This window comes from Maylandia zebra, linkage group LG4 (assembly GCF_041146795.1).
Source record: "Maylandia zebra isolate NMK-2024a linkage group LG4, Mzebra_GT3a, whole genome shotgun sequence".
Lineage (NCBI taxonomy): Eukaryota > Metazoa > Chordata > Actinopteri > Cichliformes > Cichlidae > Maylandia > Maylandia zebra.
Window position 1 is genome coordinate 19836160 of NC_135170.1, and position 19526 is coordinate 19855685.

The following is a 19526-nucleotide window of genomic DNA, read 5'->3' on the forward strand; positions in this document are numbered from 1 at the left end:
GGCATGGGAAGGCATCAGAGTGAGAATGTGTGACGGTGCACACACACACACACACACAGTAAGAATCTGTAAAGGTTGCCACATTAAAACACACAGATGCACACGTGCACATGTGCACACGGAGCCTGTGGCCCCAGAGATGGCGAAGTGACTTCATGTAAAGTAAAAGCACAGCTGTAGTGATGGCAGCTGCCCCTTAACCAAAATGTTAAACATCAGCACCCGGCCAGGCTCCCCGACCTTTAATCAAAAGCAGCACCTGTTGGAAAATACACGCACACATGCGAGGGAACCCCCCCACTCTAAAAAACAACTCTGTGGTTTTCTCTGCAGTGTGCACAGCCTGTATATGTGACTGCACATGGGGCTGGTGGGGTGATGGCTCGGTAAATACAGAGAGCAGCTGTCCTTCAATGGAGATGACTCTCATTACGCTCGTCTTTCTTTCTCCCACCTACGCCTTCTGCGCCGTGTCACCACTGGGTCGGTAACAGCACTGTTTAATAGGTCAACAAGCCAGCACTGTCATCACGACCCTAGTTTTTCCCCTGCAGGCATGTTTTGTTTTCACCAAAATCAACTCTGTTGTTTCCTTAAAACCAGTTACTGCGCAGCAGCCTGAAGATGCAGAACAGCACAACAAGTCTCTGAGACTCCAGTGACCGTCGTGTAACTCAGCGCCTCCACCTGGTGGTGAGTGTGTAAATTACACATCAATCAGAGCGCTCCTGCCACAAACAGCCTGCCTGGCGTCTTTCAGTGAGTTACCGCATTGATCACAAAAGCTTGTAGTCACTGTGAAAGTCATGACCCTGAGACTTCAGAGCGGCGTTGACTATGGTTGTGTCATGCAGATGTTTATCAAACCTCATCAGCTGACTTCACTGTGACTGGAAATGATGTGAAACATCAGCTCTGAGGTTCATGGAAAGTTTCTGTTGAGGACATCACGGTCGTTGATTCATGAGGGGGGAGGATCACAGGAGACAAAGGGAGCCTTGAAAATCAGCATCAGCACCAGAGGGGTGGGGAAACAGAGCGGATTCATTAAGTGGGGTACACATGATACATATAACAACAAAAAGGGTCGCAGCCTATCTGAGCTAAGATTAAGGCTGCGATAGTCCACACAGAAAGGCCACAGCTGCTTTTCAGAGGCAACTGTGCCTCAGGAGGACGTGTAGGTTGTCTAGTAATTCCAGACATGAGCTTTGGACAATTTCAAGAGAATCAGGTCGAGACTCTTTCAGAAGTCCTTTCTTATATGTGGCACGCGGCAGGAAACTGTCCACTTCAGACACGCTCTCACTCCTGGAAATACTCCGTGGTTTAGGCAAGGGTGGTGCCTGAATGCCACTGCCTTGGATATTTGTGTTTCCCATGTGCCCAAATGCTCCCAGTGGCCGGGGGGTGGGGGAACTTGAATGGAAATTCTGCCACCATGCATCGGTGTGTGAATGAGGAACACACTGTAAAAGGGCTTTTCGGAAGGTTAAAAGGAACTGAATACATAAGCGTGAAACAGCAGGCAACAGAAAAATGAGTCCAGCGCGATACAATGCTTACTAAAAGAGAAACGAGAGGAGCTGTTCACGGGGCGCGAGAAGTGCGATAGGTGTACCACTACTTTACACTTCCACCAAACACTTGTCAATAATCTGAGCTTACTTCAATTCGATTCAACAGACCCTGTAGGTGCTACAAGCTGTGCTCGTTCACACACACACACACACACACACACACACACACACACACACACACACACACACACACACACACACACACACACACACACACACACACACACACACACTACCGCACCAACCACATGTATGCTCATTAACATAGACAGTCCCACACACACTCATATAAACATGCTGCTGCCACCACTTGAACGTTTCCACCCTACGTCTCTTGAGCTTTTTTACAGCTCTCACACTAACACCTATAAAAAATACCAGCGAGAAGCAGACAGGGTTCCCTCACTGATGACTTTAGCATAATGTCCAGCTCACATACCAGCACCTGTGCACAGAAAAACGGTTATCAGTTCACTAATGTGTATTGTTTGCCGCATCCAGCAAAGAAAGACATGGCAGAGGTGCAAATTTGGAACGTCGCTGTCAACTGAAAGAGGGACTGACCGATGGCCAAAGAGGGATCAAAGCCACAAGGGACAAGAGTAGTACTGTTCAAACAGAGCTCCTTCCTGTTTTCACACTAAAGAAGAATGCAGGGGATGGAGAGAAATATCTAAGAAATAAGTTCTGTTCTTTGTCACTTTAGCACAAAAAAGTAACTCTCTAAAAAAGTTGCAGCACTCTTGCAACAAATGAAAACGAAGCAAACCAGTCCAAATCCTGACCAACAGCCTGTAAAGACAAAAACATCTAACAGAGGTTTGGTGATACAGATGGTGAGGTGAGTGCAGAGAGACAGAAATACATGAAAGGAAACAGGACAGATAAAAGACAGATAAACCAAAATCGGGTCCGCTAAGCTGCTCCACAAACCCTGCAGAGCTCCTGGTCCCAGCTTCCAAACCCCAAAGAAAACATCCAGTCAGCAAACAGCCCAGAATGAGAGAGTGGAAAATACCATGGAGGGGAAAAATAGACTCTGGCTCATGGAGAAAATAACCCAGCAAAAGAGCCGACGAAGAGCCTTAAACTGCGCTAAAGAACGGATGGCACGGACTCATCTAAGCTCCCCGAGAGTTTGGGCTTACCTGAGAATTTGTCCCCCTCCATAACCGGATCACTCCCTCCACAGCCACATGTAGTGTCTGCTCTTTGACTCCACTCTCCCTCTCTCACCCTCTCCCTCTCTCTCTGCCTTTTTTTAGCCTTCCCTTCCCCCCCCCCCCCCCCCCTCTTGCTCCCTCACTCCTTCCCTTTCTCCCTCTGTTCCTCTTCCTCCTCTTCTTACTCTCTCTTTCCTTTCGGGCTCTCTCTCCCTTTCCCCTCCTCCCTCAACACTGATTCCTTCAGTGTGTCTTGCTAATGAATTCAGAATTACGACATCCCCATGTGCTGATCATATGTTGCTCCCTCTCTCTCTCCCTCTCCTTCTTCAGAGCAGACCAAGAGACTGAAGCAGCATTGTGTCTTGAAAATAGAAACCATTAGCTCCACCATGTGACACGGACAAGCTCCTTACAGACAAAAATAAACCGCTGGACTTGAAAACTCCTCTGTCAGCCTGCTTATAATGCTCTCCTCGCGTGTGCGTGCGTGCGCTCCGGCCCTGATTCATTTGATACCAACTGCGATCTCGTCGAGCTGGTAGGACTGTCCTGCCTCAGCCACGTCTGGACTTCCCCACGATGAAACAGTTCTGCCGTTGCGTACGATGTGAAAGGCTGATAGAAATAACACTGAAGCGCGAAAACAATAAGAGCTGGAAGCAAGAAGGGGGAACTTAATTAAAACTTCCCAATTAAAGCTTCCCAGTAACGAGCCTATATAGGTAACGCAGAAGAAGCGCTTGTGCTTTGCTGGTGTAGTGGAACAGCAGCCGTCGTGCTGAAATGTGTGCTCAGGAAACTAAAATGACCTGCGACTGTTGGCATATCCCTCACGCTGCGCCGCAGAGGTCAGGGGTCACATGGCAAGCGTCTGAGCTCTGATAGAGAGCTCAAACACACTTAGACATGCCAGTCAGCTGTCTTGTGCAATACGTAACGTCCCCAGTGACCCAGTATTTGTGCCTTCATAGGAGGCTTCGGAGTGCTTGTGTGTCCTTTGTTTGTCTCAACTCAAATCACTTTTAATCCTTCAGTTAAAACCAGCCTCATTAGGCCCCGAATGGATAAAATCTGGAACTCTGATTAGCTGGAAGCCGATGTAAGCAAAGAGGATAGAGTGCACAATTCTAGCAGGAGGCTCAGACATGATTAGTATTTGTTGCCAAAATAATTAAACGACTAATTAGATGCTGATAGACAATCTAAACAATGGCTGAGCAGATCAAAATTCAGGCCTACTTTCAGACACAGATACTATATATTAGAGATTGACGATGTTCACCTACTCCTGCTGTTGCTGGTTTGCCGATGAGAGAATCTATCAAGTCATTTAAGCGAAATCCGCTCCTTTTGACAGTTCTTGTATATTAATAAGATGATTGTAAGGCTATTTATCCATCCAGACTGATTTTGTACACTTGACTGAGTAAGGTACTGTGCAGCAGTCTTGGCTCACCCTTTATTTCTTTAAACTTTGCTTCTAAGGAGACAGATTTTTTTCAAACCTTTTAAAAGTAGCTTTCTAGAGATCTTTCAAGCTTTTTATTTAGAACTTGGCTCTGCCTGACTATTTTTAGAGGAATGTTTTTCTTGTTTGTTAGACTACTTAACACTGACATATGAATAATTCAAGGATAAAAAAGGCACCTGTTGTCAATACAAAACAGACAATTGGAAACAAACCATCTTAAACAGTATCTTGAGGCACTTAATTTCGTTAGCTGAATATACAAAACTGCCAAAGATAACAGGCTGATAGGCACCGACTGTATTTGTGCAGTCAAAAAGTTGGCATATGTTAGCACGATGTGCAGTGTGTCCTTAAAAAAAGTGAGGAAACAGGACGAGTGGGGGAACATCTTGACAGAGAACAGAAAGAAAGTGAGCCAACATCCAAGGAAGAACTTCCTTCAGGAAACCTGGAAAACTATTCCTGAAGACTGCTTCAAGAAATTAGATGAAAACACTCCTGGAGGGGTTGAGAATAAAGGTTGTCTTTCAAGCTCATTAGAATTTTACAAACTCTGTTTTGGCCTTATATACTCTATTTACATGTATGTTCGCACATTTCAATAAATCACTGTACATACTTCCCATTTGACAAAACATTTTTGCACAGTACAGTACATCAGGAAACACACATCTAACTGTAGTGAGAGGCTGGTGCTCATAAAAGGCTACAGGATGTAAACATTAGTGGCCCCCTCTAAGCTCAACTGTAAAGTTAGCTTGCTGCATGCTTCTTTGCAATGTTAATAGATTAGAAAGAAAATAGTTCCTACAACCTGAACCTGCTCACATTACAGTTTGCTTTGGAAATGTATTTTGTGGCACTTTGAAAAGACAGGAAATGTGCAGATTTGATATTTGGGTGAACTGTCCCATTAAGTTTAAGATGAGAGTAAATGTCACTCAATGTGTTGCTTTTGCCATAAAAAAATGAAGTGTTAGAATTAAATCCTATCTGGGTTAAGTGCATGTGATTATCCTTCTGGAGGGCTATATCTCTGTAATGTCTCTGTGTGCATGTCCAATAAAATAGGATCTGCTGACTAATAGAGGGGAATTAACCACACACAGACAGACAATGGCAACAGTGTTGGGCAGACCTGTGTGTATGTGTGTGTGTGCTCTAATTGAGTTTACAGTAAAGCATCCTCCCAAACACACGCCTGCTGGCTCGTAAATCTGCTCCGTTGGCAGATGTTTTGTACGGAGCATCTCCCTGTGAATGCCTACACAAACTCCTGCACGCACACACACACATACCTGCACACACACACCCTGTGGCAGCTGCATCAGCGTTGGGGGGGGTCTGCTGACAAGCAGGGCCTCTTCTGGAGCCTCAAGCACTGTTTGTAAGTACAGCATGTGGGTATGGAAACATCTAATCAGCCAATCATATGGCATCACGTCACTCTGTGTGGGCATGGTCAAGATGACGTGCTGATGTTCAAACTGAGCATCAAAATGGGGAAGAAAGATGATGGTCGTTGGTGCTTTTCTTTGTTCCCTCAGTGACGTGCTTCGCTGTCATGTTAAACGAAACACCGTCCTTTTAAAACTGAGAGTGAACAGCGGAAAAAACAAGTACTACTGCTTAAAAAGAGCGAAGCCTAAAATCATTGATTACCCTCATGTTGCTGTCCTCACTTGACTCTCTCTGCGCTTCCTTTTTCTCTCTTCTCTTTCTCTATATCTCTTAACCGATTGCATTAGATGGCGGCCCCTCCCTGAGCCTGGTTTTCCTGGAGGGTTCTTCCTGCTAAAATGGAGTTCTTCCTTCCCACACTCTCCAAGTGCTTGCTCAACGGGGATCGTTTGGATTTCTGGTCATTTGGTTTTTCTTGAATGATGCTCTATAATTCAACAGAACAATTTTTCAGATACTGTCTGAAGAGTCATTATTCCCCTTTTGTTTTATCCCTTGCTGTCTGTTACACAGAAAAATCCTTTCACAAAAGTGCTGCTGACGCAAAGACTGGTGGGAGAATTCAGTTTGTGCGACTGCAGACTGACGAGTTTCTTTTGAACAGTTAGAGGTATCAAGATAAACAAGTACCTTATCTCATCTTCTAAGCCACAGTTTGCAGCGTGATGTAATCCCCCCAGTTTGAGATGTGGTGTTGATCACGTGATTAGTTGATGGTTTCATAAACAGCCGTGAAAGAGACGGTCAGTATGTGTGGATGTGTTTTTTCTTTCTGTGAAATATTACACATTTTATTTGTGCAAGATTTTTATTTTAAATCTGAAAACTACCATTTAAACAACACTGCAAAAACACTGCTGGCATTGAAGCAAATAAACTGTTTTTTAGGGCTTATTTTTTATAACCTGTATTTTTTAAATAACCTCTAACCTTTAAAATTATGCAGTACAGTGGGAGTGGTCAGAGCCAAGATAACTTATTTTGTTTAAGTATGAAATAAGATCTAAAATAATAATTAAATGACAATCCTTTAAATGTTTTTTGCTAGAGTTTCTTACCCTTGTATGTGTGATCTGCTATTTACTGACTATTAGCCGTTAGCTCTGCAGGAAACACGCAGTGTTCGCACCTTCCTCAGCTGATGGTCATTGACGTCGGCTTACATAACACTTCAAAGTAATAGAGAGCAATTTATCGAAGTGGGAAAAAAAAACGTTTTTTGCGTCTACCTCCGCCCACAAGAGACAGATTACAATCGATTCTTGGAGATGAATGTACCAAATTATGCAAAACTTTTTAGGCTCTCAATGTTTGGATTTTGTCTTGTCCCTGACTCATTAGCAGCAGGGAGGGGTGTGATCAGTCCACACAGTCCTTTCACAGCTCTGAACATGCAGCTAGTCTTTTTATGACTCAGTGATGAGAAGAATAAACGATGTTGCAACAGATGCCACAGAGATCACATCTCTGGGATTACCCGAAGAGAGGCTAAATCCACAGACCAACAGCAAATTCTGCAAACGCTGTGTGCAAGTATACCTACGAGAAATGCAAGGTACCCTGTGGGAATCTTTACCTTATGTTGTTTAGTTTAGAAGCTTGGATGTTTTGAATGTGCGGACACTGGAGTGGTGGAGTCTACTTACTGGGGCTGGTGATGCCGGAGGCCTCTCTCTCGGTTCTCCTCGCTCGAGCGCTGGAGGCTCGTGCTGTGGATTGTGACAAGGAAAGAAGGGAAAATGAGTGAAATCTCCTCATCTGGAATGTAGTCAGCATTAGGAAAGAAATATTGCATTACTCACAATTCTCGGCCACAGTTATGGAGTACGAGCAAACATACAATAAAGTCTGCACAAAACCACAGTTTAGGGTTACGCTGTGAAATAATAAGCATTCTCAGTGGCAGGTCTGGTTATGCAGTTTGCCCCTATTCTTCAAAAACGGCAAATTATCAGGGAAAGTCTGCAGTTTAGCTCGCGTTTGCCAGTGTTTCCTTTTAATGGCCAAATCCAAAATGACACATTCGAGCGGATTCACTTTTCCCCACGAGGAACACCTGCTGCCAGTGGCGTTTTGAAAAGACGGGCACCAAATGGAAAAGCATTACTTCACATTCTTCATGAGGCCAAAATAATCTACAGTTGCTATTTGGAAAAACAAAGTAAACCAACAGTTTGAAAGACTGCTATTATTGTCCGACCACAGAGAGAAAAAGCCAGGCTCTTTTTTTTTTTTGTAAATTAGTTTGTCGTTTGTTTCTGGTTTTATAATTGTGTGGATGAAGTAAACCCAGAAGACCAAAGCTGCAGTTAGGAGAAAGTGCATGACAGAGAAGAGAGTAACGGCACAGTGTGACAATTCTACTACATGCGGCCTGTTGCATGTTTTGTTTGCGCATGAATAGACTAAAATTGTGCTGATGGAGTGAATGTATGATGCTTTGGCAGGTGGGTGGAAGCAGTTTGTTTAAATTTAGTAAAGCCAGAGAGGGAGGAAAGGGCGTAAACAAAGCAAACCTCAGTGGTTAAATTAGAACAGCAGCTGAAAGTATAAATCAGTGCTGATGAAAGTGTGGAAAGATCTGAAAAGTGCAGCTGAAGTTATGATCTCCTGATCCCGTTAAGTGTTCTCCCCGGGGTCCCGTATGCTTATTTTCTGGAAAATAAAAGGTTATTCATCCACATTCATGTTTATCTCAGAGAGATCTCAGTGTCAACAGTCTTGTTCTACATGACGGTGGTTGTTTTAAGAATCAGAGGAATGTTGCTTCCTCTTGGCAGACGGTCCGCTGTGTTACTCTGGTGGAACGTTGAAGATAATCTCTCATTGATCGACTCCGGTGTGTGTGTTTGCGTGTGTGTGTGTGTGCGCGCGTTCAGTGCTGCTGAATCCCCAGCAATGGCTGGTGGCGTACTGAGCTAAAAAGCTGTTTTCTGTTCAAACAGGTGATTCAGCTCCACTACAGGAACAGGGGTGAATATTTTCTTTAACGTACATGACTAACACGTGACTTCAGCCAGTCAAAGGAAGAATGATGTAGAGAGTAAATGAATTATATGTGAGATTAATATTTAAAAATAGTTTTATTCATCACTTAAAATCATGTGTAACATTTTCAGACTGAACGTTTTGGTTAAATAAACGGCAATGGAGTTTTCTAAAAGATCTCATAAGTGAATACAGCAGCCATCTTTGACTGCTGTCTACCAAAATGTGTTTGCATTGCAGTAACATCAAATGGACCTTATGAGTGAATAACAGATATGCAGACTCTCAGCTTTTATTTAAGGCATTAAAAACAATTGTTGCATTAATCACAGATGAGTTATGGCCATTTTTATACACAGTCCAAAGCTTTAGGGGCTCAAATGTAAAGCTTTTTGTCCTTTACACAGTACTAAGGTCCTGATATTCAGGAAGGAAAATAGGAAGTAGGTGCAGGTACTTATTGAAATGTGTGCAACCATGCATGGAAATACAGGAAATGAGTTTTTATAGTGAAAGTGTAACTCTAATGTTGAGGTCTGGACCCGTTTATGACTGATAGCGTTCTATTGTGTGTTTGGAGTCATTGTTATGTTTAAAAATGAAGCCGTACTTTGCAGATGGTGATGCATGCTGGATCAAAATGTCATGGTACTTTTTTGCACTCATAATTCCATCAGTTGTGACCTAAATAATGACAGAGCCTCCACCTACTTCTTCTTTTGTCCTCCACTCATCCAACTTCCTCAATATTTAATTATTTTAAAGACAAACTACACACCTTTCAGACCCATCCCCAGTTTTCAGCTAATAGCTCTTTATGAAAGACATTAACTTGTGCTTCTAAAACTGTATCATCTTTGGCATCTTCAGGTACCTTTTCATGTTGAATGATTCACAGGTCAGAGTTAGGTGACATAACAAACAAACACAACCAAAAAAAAACCCTTCCTCTGAAACACATTGCTCAAGATTACTTTAGCAATTACAGATAAGCTTAAGAATCCGTTGCAGGCAATGACTGCCTAAACTAAGATACATAAGAAAACATGCATTTCCTCCACTGTCATGTTTATTGCAGCTATATTCAGCTGCTATTTCTTTGTGGGTCTTCCTGCCTTCTGTTTTTTTATCTTCAGCATGTCAAACGCACTGAGATCAGGTCACTGAGCGTTTCTTTAATCACGATCATCCACCAGTGTTTGCTTCACTCACTAAAACCACATCATCTCTAACTTCATTTCATGTGTAGTCAGATTTAATCTCAGAGCGCTCATAGGTTTAAATAGAGTCCCAGTGACTGCGGACTTGTGTTAACCATGTTCAAAGCTTTGGTTGTGGCTTCTCATTTGCTTCATGCAAACAATACAGGATTTACTTGACACAAAATAAAGCATAATAAAGAATAGCTTTGGTTACAGAGAGAATAGCATGATAAAAAAGTGTTGTCCTCCTGGGTCATGCAGTGGCATGGAAACAAGATGCTGCATCTTTGTCTGATCAACCACACTCTCGTCTCCACTTCCCTTAAGCTTCTAGACGTCGCCTGCGTCGACTCGCTTAACGCAGATCAGATGAGGTAGTTCATCCGGTGGATGATGATTCAGTCGTCCCATCCTGTTTTTAATTCTTAGAAGTACTTCCTTCCACAAATTGGTGCACAACATGGGCTTTGTTTTCTTCTAACGCTGCCAGCCAACATAGCGGTTTTCCCTCCTCTGCTGTCACTGATGAACACAAAGACAGCTGGCCCGAGGGAGAGGTAGTGAGTGTGGCGGGTATATGACTGGAATACATGAGTAAAGCTTTTGTAATACGCGAGTGTGCACATGTAGCAGAAGGCGAGAAGGTGCGATGGAGCGTTTGAAGTCATTCCTCACAATGAGGAGAGTAAATGCAGGAAGTGATGATGCAGCCCAGCATCGTCAGCATAATGAAAACAATATGACTGCTTTGTTGGCAAAAATGTTGCCGTCTGCAGATACATTACAGCAGAATTGTATCATTTAGAACAAATCATTAGGCTACAGACAGCACGCTGGTGCGGTGGGGAGCACTGTTTCCTCATAGCAAGAAGGTCAGGACCTTTCTGTGTGGAATTGCATGTTCTCCCGGATACTCAGGCTTCCTCCCACAGTCTAAAGACGTGCACCAACAGACTTTTAGTTGTTAGATTGTCTTGTAGTTAAGCAGTTTTCTCATGTTTTTCTGTGCACACTTGTCCCAGGTCTCAGTAAGTTTTGTTTGTTTGTTTGTTGTTTGTACCTTTGGTTTTCTCATGGTTGGATTCAGCCTCGCCGACTCTCTGCTCCTTTGCCTTTTATTTAAGAATTCAATTTTGAACTTTTACCTGCTCCCAGTGTCCCAGTTTGATTCCCCGCACCCCCAGTCAGACCAGAAAAAGCCCAGGTTTAGCATAGATTATTATAAGCATTTCAGAATTGATTTAACCTGTTTTACACTCAATATTGAGCTACGGTCGATGTAAGTAGCACTACTTGCGCATTCAATGTTGATTTAGGGAGGAAGTCTTACTCTTTAAATCACCAAACAGGAACTCGGGCTGACCATTTGCTGTGAGTGTGAATCATTAATCAGCAACTTTTCATGTCATGACCCAATTGGCCTGCTATGCTAGTGTGTGCACAGAGCTTCAGGTTTGTGGAGTCAAGTCTATCAAGCCTCGGAGCTAAAAAACATGTCTGTACTTATTTATTCTTGGATGCACATGCACACCCTTGCAACTGAACCTCTCCTTCAAATGGGGCGAGCAATGCATATCATCGCAACAAAGTAAAGCGGCACAGAAGCCGCAAAAAAAGCAGCACGAAGTCGCTTTGAAACGCTGGCATTTGGCATAAAGGTGATATAATTCAGCGTAGTTTAAAGTGAGGGCAAAGTACTGACAGACATACAGCAATACAAAGAAAAAGAGGGACACCTGCCAAGTTTACTTCTACACTAGCACAAAAGTGTCTGTGTGCCGAATCTGTTTGTCCTCCTGCACAGTCTTGTCTGAGGCAGCAAACAGAAACGTATACATTCACATGCATCTTTTTTCACCTTTGAAGGCGAGTTTTAATCATCTGATGTCATATTTGCAAATGATACTGTGCGCAAAGGAGGTCAGCGCACGCACAGCGCATACATATGAATGTTTGCACAATGTTTGCACATTGACAAATCTGTCTGTGCTTGTGAGTTCGCAGTAAAGTGACTGATGTCAAAACGCAGTGTTTAGCAAAGCCGTGTGTGCGTTCGTGCCAGGTGGCGTTTTTTTAAGCATGACCAATAAAGTGCACGGCTATGCTTGGACAAATGTTTCAGCTGATTGGTTAATGGTGTCAAATGAGTGGAGAAGAGTAAATAACAGAGGAGAGGGTGCAGCACTTCAACATACTTGAGACACAAGAGTGATCGCATGCGGTCACACACGAAGGACGGCCTGCACAGAGACCGGGTAGAGGGATTTACTAAACGTAGGCTATAATTAATGCCGGGACCTGAGATTTTAGTGTTTGCTTAAGGAGGCTGTGCGGAGGAGGCTGTATTGATATTTGTGCAGGAGGACAGAGGAGGGGACGGATCTCCCCCCCCCCATCCCGTGCTTCTTTGACTTCACTGTTTCCTTTAGTGGTTTGATTTATCAGCAGTCTGATGCAAGACATGTCTTTAGTCACTTTACTAAAAACAGCTGCAGAGCAGTTCCTGAACAATTAATTATCACTGTTGCTTGGAACAGGAAATTATAAATTAGTTCTGTGACATGATACCAGATTTTCACCTATTGATATTTGCACTCATATAAACCAAACACGGACACTGTCTGATTATGATTTTACAAAATATCAGAGTTCCAAAATAAAAGCACTTATAGAGAAAGTTGAGGCGATTTTGAAATGTGCAACCAGATTCATGTCTGCTTAATGCTCCCTTATACACTCGCCAGCCACTTTATTAGGTACACCTTGTTAGTACTGGGTTGTACCCTGTTTTACCCTTTTTTACCGAGCTGCCTTAATCCTTCGTGGCACAGATCCAACTAGGTCCTCCAAACATTCCTCAGATATTTAGTACGGTGAACTCATTGTCGTGTTTAAGAAGGCAGTTTGAGATGATTAGAGCTTTGTTACATGGTGCGTTATCCTGCTTAAAGTAGATGGAAACACTGTGGTCATAAAGGCATAGGCATAGTGAGCAACAGCAATACTCGGGTGGCCTGCGGTGTTTAAACAATGCTCAGATGGTACTATACTAAGGAACCCAAAGTGTGCCAAGCAAATATTCTCCACACAATTACACCACTGGCAGGCGGAAGCATTGATACAAGGCAGGGTGGATCCGCGCTTTCACGTTGTTTATGCTAAATTCTGAGTCTCCGTTTCTTGTTAGCTGACAGGAGCGGCACTCGGTGTGGTCTTCCGCTGCTGTATCACATCTGCTTCAAAGTTTTGTTGTGCATTCAGAGATGCTTTTCTGCATACCTCGATTGTAACAAGGATTTATTTGAGTTACTGTTGTCTTCCTGTCAGCTCGAAGCAGTTTAAGCAGTCTGGCCATTCTCCTGTGACCTCTGACCTCAACAAGTCATTTTTCACCCAGAGAACTGCTGCTCACTGGATATTTTCTCTTTCTTGGACCAAATCTAAAAAAATGGCAGTGTGGGGAAATCCCAGTAGATCAGCAGTTTCTAAAAGACTCAGACCAGCTCATCTGACACCAACAACTGTGCCACATTTAGAGTCACTTAAATCACATTTCTTTCCTATTCTGATGCTCAGTTTGAAGTTTGTGTTGCCAAATCCTACAAGACTAAAAGCATCGAGTTTCTGCCACATGACTCCCTCGTTTGATATGTGCATTAACAATCAGCTGAACCTAATAAAGGATCCAGCGAGTGAATTACGCTGTATATGCAGGCGTATCATGTTCATTGCTTCATTTACTACCGGTTTATGATTACAATGACTGAGTCTGACAGACACAAGAATACCAGTGTACCTGCACTGCCCTGAACTGTGTACACAGCAAATAAAGATTTTCACTGTGGTGTGTTTGCAGACCTGCATCCATTACTGGAGGATCCACTGGAGAAGTTGACACTACATGAATGAACATCATTTTTTCTTTTTTTAATTTAAATTATGATGTCAAAGAAGGTTAAGCTCACTAAGCCCTCCTTCCTCCCCCTGTGTCTCTCTGCTCAGCCATCTGTTCCACTGTGTTTTATGACCCTCATTACGATGCTGCAAACAGTGTTTCACAACTCTGCCTGTGAAAGAGCTGGGAGTGGATGAAAGAGGGCTGAAGTGAGCGAGCGGAAGAGCTAAAGAAAAGAAAGCAAAGCTGACTGAATGGCTCCACGTCCATTTTTCAAGATTGTTTTTACAGCCCAGGTAAGACCTTTACCCGGCTGCAGGTCTGCCCACACATCGGCAGACTCAACACGCACGCGCAGACACTTTTATCATTTTGGGGAAAGGATTATCCGTGACCCTAAACTGGAACCCATATGAATGGCCGCTGTTCTGATGGCGCCCAAGGCAACACTTTTTCCCAACCTTCTTCTTCACTCACTCCATTCATTGAAAAGCAACACCGTGTTGCCCAACACACAAAAGCCTCTCTGTACTCCTCACAATGCCACACACACAAGTCGGCATTAAATCATATCAAAACGTGCTCTAGACAGCAAACTCATGCAGTCCATAAAATAATACCAGTGTGGTAGATAAGCATCAGCCTTCCTTTTTCCAAGGCTGTTAAAAGCCACGGAGTTAGTCAAATAGCCTGTAGAGCTTTATGAGCTACAGCCTCCCCCAGGAAATACGTGTCACAGGCGAACAGCTCGGCGAGTGACTGGCTGCACAGACGGGATTCTTCAGAAATGTGAGAATGACGGGGAGAAGGAGGAAAGTTTTAAGGGCCTCAGCGTCCGCATGTTTTCTGGGATTTTCTAATTTGTATGAGGGACTTAAGTTCTTCAGGAACTAAACAAACACAGCCACTCCACCTTAACGCTGAAGCCTTAAGCATCATGTGGCCAGCGCATGTGCTTGCTCAGGTGTGTGTGCAAGCAACAGGTCACGTTAAAAAAGAAAAGAGCTTCATCGACTAAAACAAAGCTGATAAACTGAAATAGAAACTAAAAAGCAGATGAAATCCTCTTGCAGCCATGTTATACAGAGCGGTTGTCCCGGAAACTGATTTTCAATAAGAGCAAGACTTTGTACCGACAGCAGAGCTCGCATGCATTTAACATGCATTATCTGGCTAATTCACGAGGGCATTGCCACCCTAATAGGCTCTCCGAACAGATATGAGTCACTAACACTTAAACTGATTGCTACTTGCAATAAAATATTTATTCATGTCACGACAGGACAGGGCTGTTCCTGCCAAGTGGAGGAGCTGCTATCTGTTGCATGGGCTACTGAACAGCATGCTTTCCCCACTCCCCCTTATGGGTTTTGTTTTTCTTCAGGTCTGCATGTTAGCCAGATAACAGTGCAGTAAAAATCTGAAATCTAAACAAATGTACGCGAGTGTCTGTACTTTATCACCCTAATACCCGTCTCTAGATGTCGGCGCACATGTTACTCCACGCATCAAAATGTCTCCGAGCCTGCCATTATCTTTTTACAGGCTCGCTCCTGGCCTCGGGCCTACAGTACAGGCGGTCTGTTGTATCAGTTGACACCCCCAGCAGCAGCACAGCATCACAGAGCTGCATTCTTGGCTGCAGATGATAAACACAAAGCAGAGTGGACACTTCAGAGCAGGCTCTATGCGCCTGAAAGGGGAGGACCATACACAGCGCAGAGACAAGACATAGTAAGTATAGGTCTATGATTTCACACGGAAGTCTTTATTAATAACACAGTGCTGTGGCCTATTTGCCACATACATGTTTATCAGTCTCAAGGTTGCTAAACCTCCACAGAGTTACACAGGTTAGAGATGCCACAGGTCCGCACCCTTGTTTAATAAGCCTTTATCTATGACAAAGATAAAGTGTGTTTCCTGTAGTCACCACCCTTTGTATTTGTGGTTATGGTCAGGTTGTGGTCCAGAGTAGGAGTATTAACTCGTGAGAACCTCCAAGGCCGAAATATAAAGCCACATGAAGTGCAAAATGTGCAGCAGCTCAAATTCGCATAAAACTAAAGATAAAAAGCTACAAGTCTCTAGCGCTAATGCTTCCACTTTTGGCTAATTTGCATAACCCACAGTGTTTATGGTGCTGTTGCCTTTTGGATCATCCATCCATCGTCTCCTGTTTATTCAATTCGGGGTCACATGGTGGGCTGGAGGTTATGAGCTGTCATAGGGCGAGACGCACTGCTGGACAGGATGCCAGTCTATCGCAGGGCTAACACACACACACACGCGCACACGCACACAAATATTCATTCACACTTTGGCACCTATGGTCAATTTAGAACCACCAGCTAAATTAACAACATTTTTAGGCTGTGGGAGGAAACCAAACCACTTAGGGAGAACAACCACACAGAAAAGCCCCCAACTAGAGCCAAACCTTTCTACCTGTGAGGGGCTAATGAGTGCTAATCGCCCCTTTCAGAGGATTTTAAATCAAATTTGCTTTTAATAAGAGGAAGTCTACGCTCTGATTTTGGTGAGAATTTTCACAGCTGACTAATCAGCAAGTCTCAGCAAAGCATAGATATAATCATTTTGTCACTTCTGCTTCTGGAAAACATGAAGATGGAGGTGGCCATAATGACAGAACTGAGGCTTCAAAGTGAGCCTTCACATTCAACTTTTATATACAGTCCATGGTTGGGGTTAGTGTAAAACTGGACCCAGGATCAGGCGAGGGAAGGCACATGCTGACACAACGGTGATATATGAAAACTTGATACTACTAGTACATATGCATCAAGTTGCAAAATCAGTGAACACTGAGTACTTGATGGACCTGCTGTTTCCTACACTGTACCTACAGTACTCAGCGTGGTAAGAGCACTTTACCACTTTATCCCAATACCTTATCTCTCCATTATCCACAGGCTTCCAAATTGAGGGTTAGACCATCGGCGGCACGCTCTGCTAGATGACAGGGCGAATATGTCTCAACACAGTTTATAGCTCGACTTTCAAGTTGCCATCAAACAATAGCTTTAGGCTCTGAATCAAAGCCCGGCTGACTCTCCAGTGTAAACAGGCTAAAAGCTGTAATGCAGCGGGGAGTGAGGGCTTTGTCACACAGGTGAGAGGAGTGGAATTTGAAGTGTGTGTGTGTGTGTGTTTGTGTGCTGAAGTGAGCTGTTATTCATGCAGGTTACTCATTGATCCAGACAAATTGAGGGAGTGGTGTACAAGCCAGGGATTGGCTCCAGGAGCGGGGTTCATCTGTGCGGGGTTACATGACGGAACACATACACAGAAACACAAACACATTTCTACACTGTTAATGTCAGTCTTCAGATGAGCCAGATACACGTTGTACTTGTTTGTGTGTCTACAAGGGTATTTGTGTGCGAAATACACGCACACATAAGCTGACACACGAGTCCACCTTCCTCTCTCAGTCACCTATCCACATCTCTGGTGCTTGTCTAAACACTGCTGCGCATTTGTAAGGAAGGCCTTCCACACATGTCAGACTTACAAACACACTTTGTTATTAGACCGCTCTACGAGTGGAAGCTCTGACAAAGAATGTGACAGCTCCGTGCACGTCACATGGCAGACAAAGAAAGAGAGACAAGAAGAGAGAGAACACGCACACACACAGAGGAAGAGGAGGAGGAGAGGCGGCATGACCCAACATGTGCTTGGCTCCGATGGAAAACCATCGGATGCTCCATCGCACAAAGGCTCGGGGAAGAGGAGCCGGGAAAGCTGGCATTTCGCGGGATAGGGTTGTGTACATTGGACTGAGCCACTGCTAAGAGAGACAGGATTCATGTGTGTGTGTGTGTCTTGGTGGAAGGAGGGGGTGAGGGAATGTAGAAGATGTGGGCGATAGTAGGCAGTGCCTTAAGAAGAAAGAGGGGGGAATTAAGAGGAAAGCTGCAACAAAGGAAGGTAAAAAAGAGAGCATAGAGGAAGGTCACATGCACTTATGGTGTACTTTCCTTGCGACAGGGGGCATTGTCCTTTAAAGAAGCATCCTCGCTTCAAGTCTTTGCCTCCACAGTGTCACAACAACCATAATCAGGTCCAGCCAGTCCCAAAGTAAACTGAACCACTGAACTTGTCTGATGCACAAATCAGATCACTCTTCAGGCATTAGTTGGGAGGAGTGAAGGAGCTACACTGTAAAACTATCAATCAAGCAGATTAACAAGCCAACTGACGTATAATCTGACTGTAGGGTTTTGTAGTATTTCACTGTGAATGAAATATGACCTGCTTTGGTGACACACAGAGCAGCTTTCATCTTGTTCGTCTAAGCATGAAAGAAACTCACATTTGAAAAAACAAAAAACTGGGCCAGGGTCTGTGCACCACCTTTCTGTCATGACGTCGTAGCCTATTTTTGAAGGGTAAAGTCTGAGAGCACAAACATGCAAGAAATGCTTTACAGCCACACCCACAGATCCATGTGTGGGCCCCCTTCTTTCTTTCTTCTTGCAAAGGGGGAATTCAAAAGGAAAACTTTTAGAAAAAAACGTGGGTTATTAATTGTTAGAGCTGTTTAATGTTTACCTTGTCTCCCTCTTTTTTCCCCCCATTCTACAGTCACACTGGCACCTAAGCATGCACAGTTTATAAGGCACAGCCTCCTCCCTGCAATCAGGCTATAAAAGGATTTGGTGCTATCTCACGAGATAACGAGTTCCTGAAAGCTGTCACCACATTTAAGAGCTAGACTTACCTGTGAATGAAGATTTCTTCATGATTCTGTGAGATGTTTCCTCTCCTGGTGGTTAAGGGGGTTCTTCACTTTGACAATCTAAGCTTGATTATCCGCTCTGGTTTCTCAGAATGTGTAAAGTTCACTTTTGCATCCGTAACTTTTGCAGGTTGTTTCTCTTTGTGCGTCTCTTGTTCGCCACTGATAGACGGTATACTAAACAACTGCAATAGAGCCTTCGTGGTGCAGCTAATACTAAATTTATTCCGCCTTTATGTCTAACTCTAACTCCTTGGGAAGACACTCTTCTGGAAGTGGATACAATCACACCTGCGCTCCTAACGCACGCCCAATCCATGAGCGGGAGTGGTTTACTGTAACAGTGAGGGCTTTCACCTATCAAAGCTCAGAGGTGGAATAACTGAGCGCGATATCTGGGGAGGTGTGGAGAAGAATTATTTGAAGCACAGTTAACTGGTGAACTGGGAAGCTTGGTGATCCGAAAATTCACCAGTGCGCAGGTTTGGACTATTGCGCAATATGGCACGATAATGAAAAATCTTACAATACCCCCTATCTCTCATTTTCTCTGTGTGTGATAATTTATCAGTTGCTGGCATCTCTCTCTCACACACACATACAAACACACACACACCACCTCAGGTACTGTGTGGGCAGCTTTGTGTGTGTGTTTAGTGTAAGGATGTGGCCGGGTGGTGCGTGGAGGTGGAGGCGGAGGGGGGGGGCTTTTGTTTGTAGTATAAATCTTACGGCTGGGTAGAGACACGCGAGCAGTGGAGCCCACATCAATTCAAGTACTCAGCTGCGCCCGTGACCTTTAGCCTCTCTAAATTCCAAATGTCAAACTGCAGCAACCTGCTTCGTGTTCGTGGGGCCTGACTTCACATCCTGCCTCAAAGACCCGCACGTCTGAGCTGCAGAGACCTCTTGTGGCTGCTGCTGGCTCCTCCTCCTCCTTTTCCGCTCAGGAGTCTGCTCTTATGTACAGCTTAACGTTATTTATTTATTTATTTTAA

At 43.9% G+C, this 19526-nt stretch overlaps 1 protein-coding gene across 2 annotated transcripts in view; it reads right to left on the reverse strand.

Annotated features, from left to right (window-relative positions):
* Positions 1 to 18793, reverse strand: part of LOC101463953 (septin-9) — an 81579-nt gene extending 62786 nt beyond the window's left edge. The window contains exons 1-2 of one of the 2 annotated variants that reach the window (XM_004558417.4): positions 18511 to 18793; positions 7325 to 7387 (exon numbers count right to left, since the gene is read on the reverse strand). In XM_004558417.4, the coding sequence (XP_004558474.1) occupies positions 7325 to 7387; positions 18511 to 18532 (85 nt within the window). In that variant the 5' untranslated portion in view covers positions 18533 to 18793. Of the gene's footprint in view, positions 1 to 2728; positions 2857 to 7324; positions 7388 to 18510 lie in introns of those variants that run through there. The other variant, XM_004558421.3, reaches the window with a different exon arrangement.
* Positions 18794 to 19526: the final 733 nt, after the last annotated feature.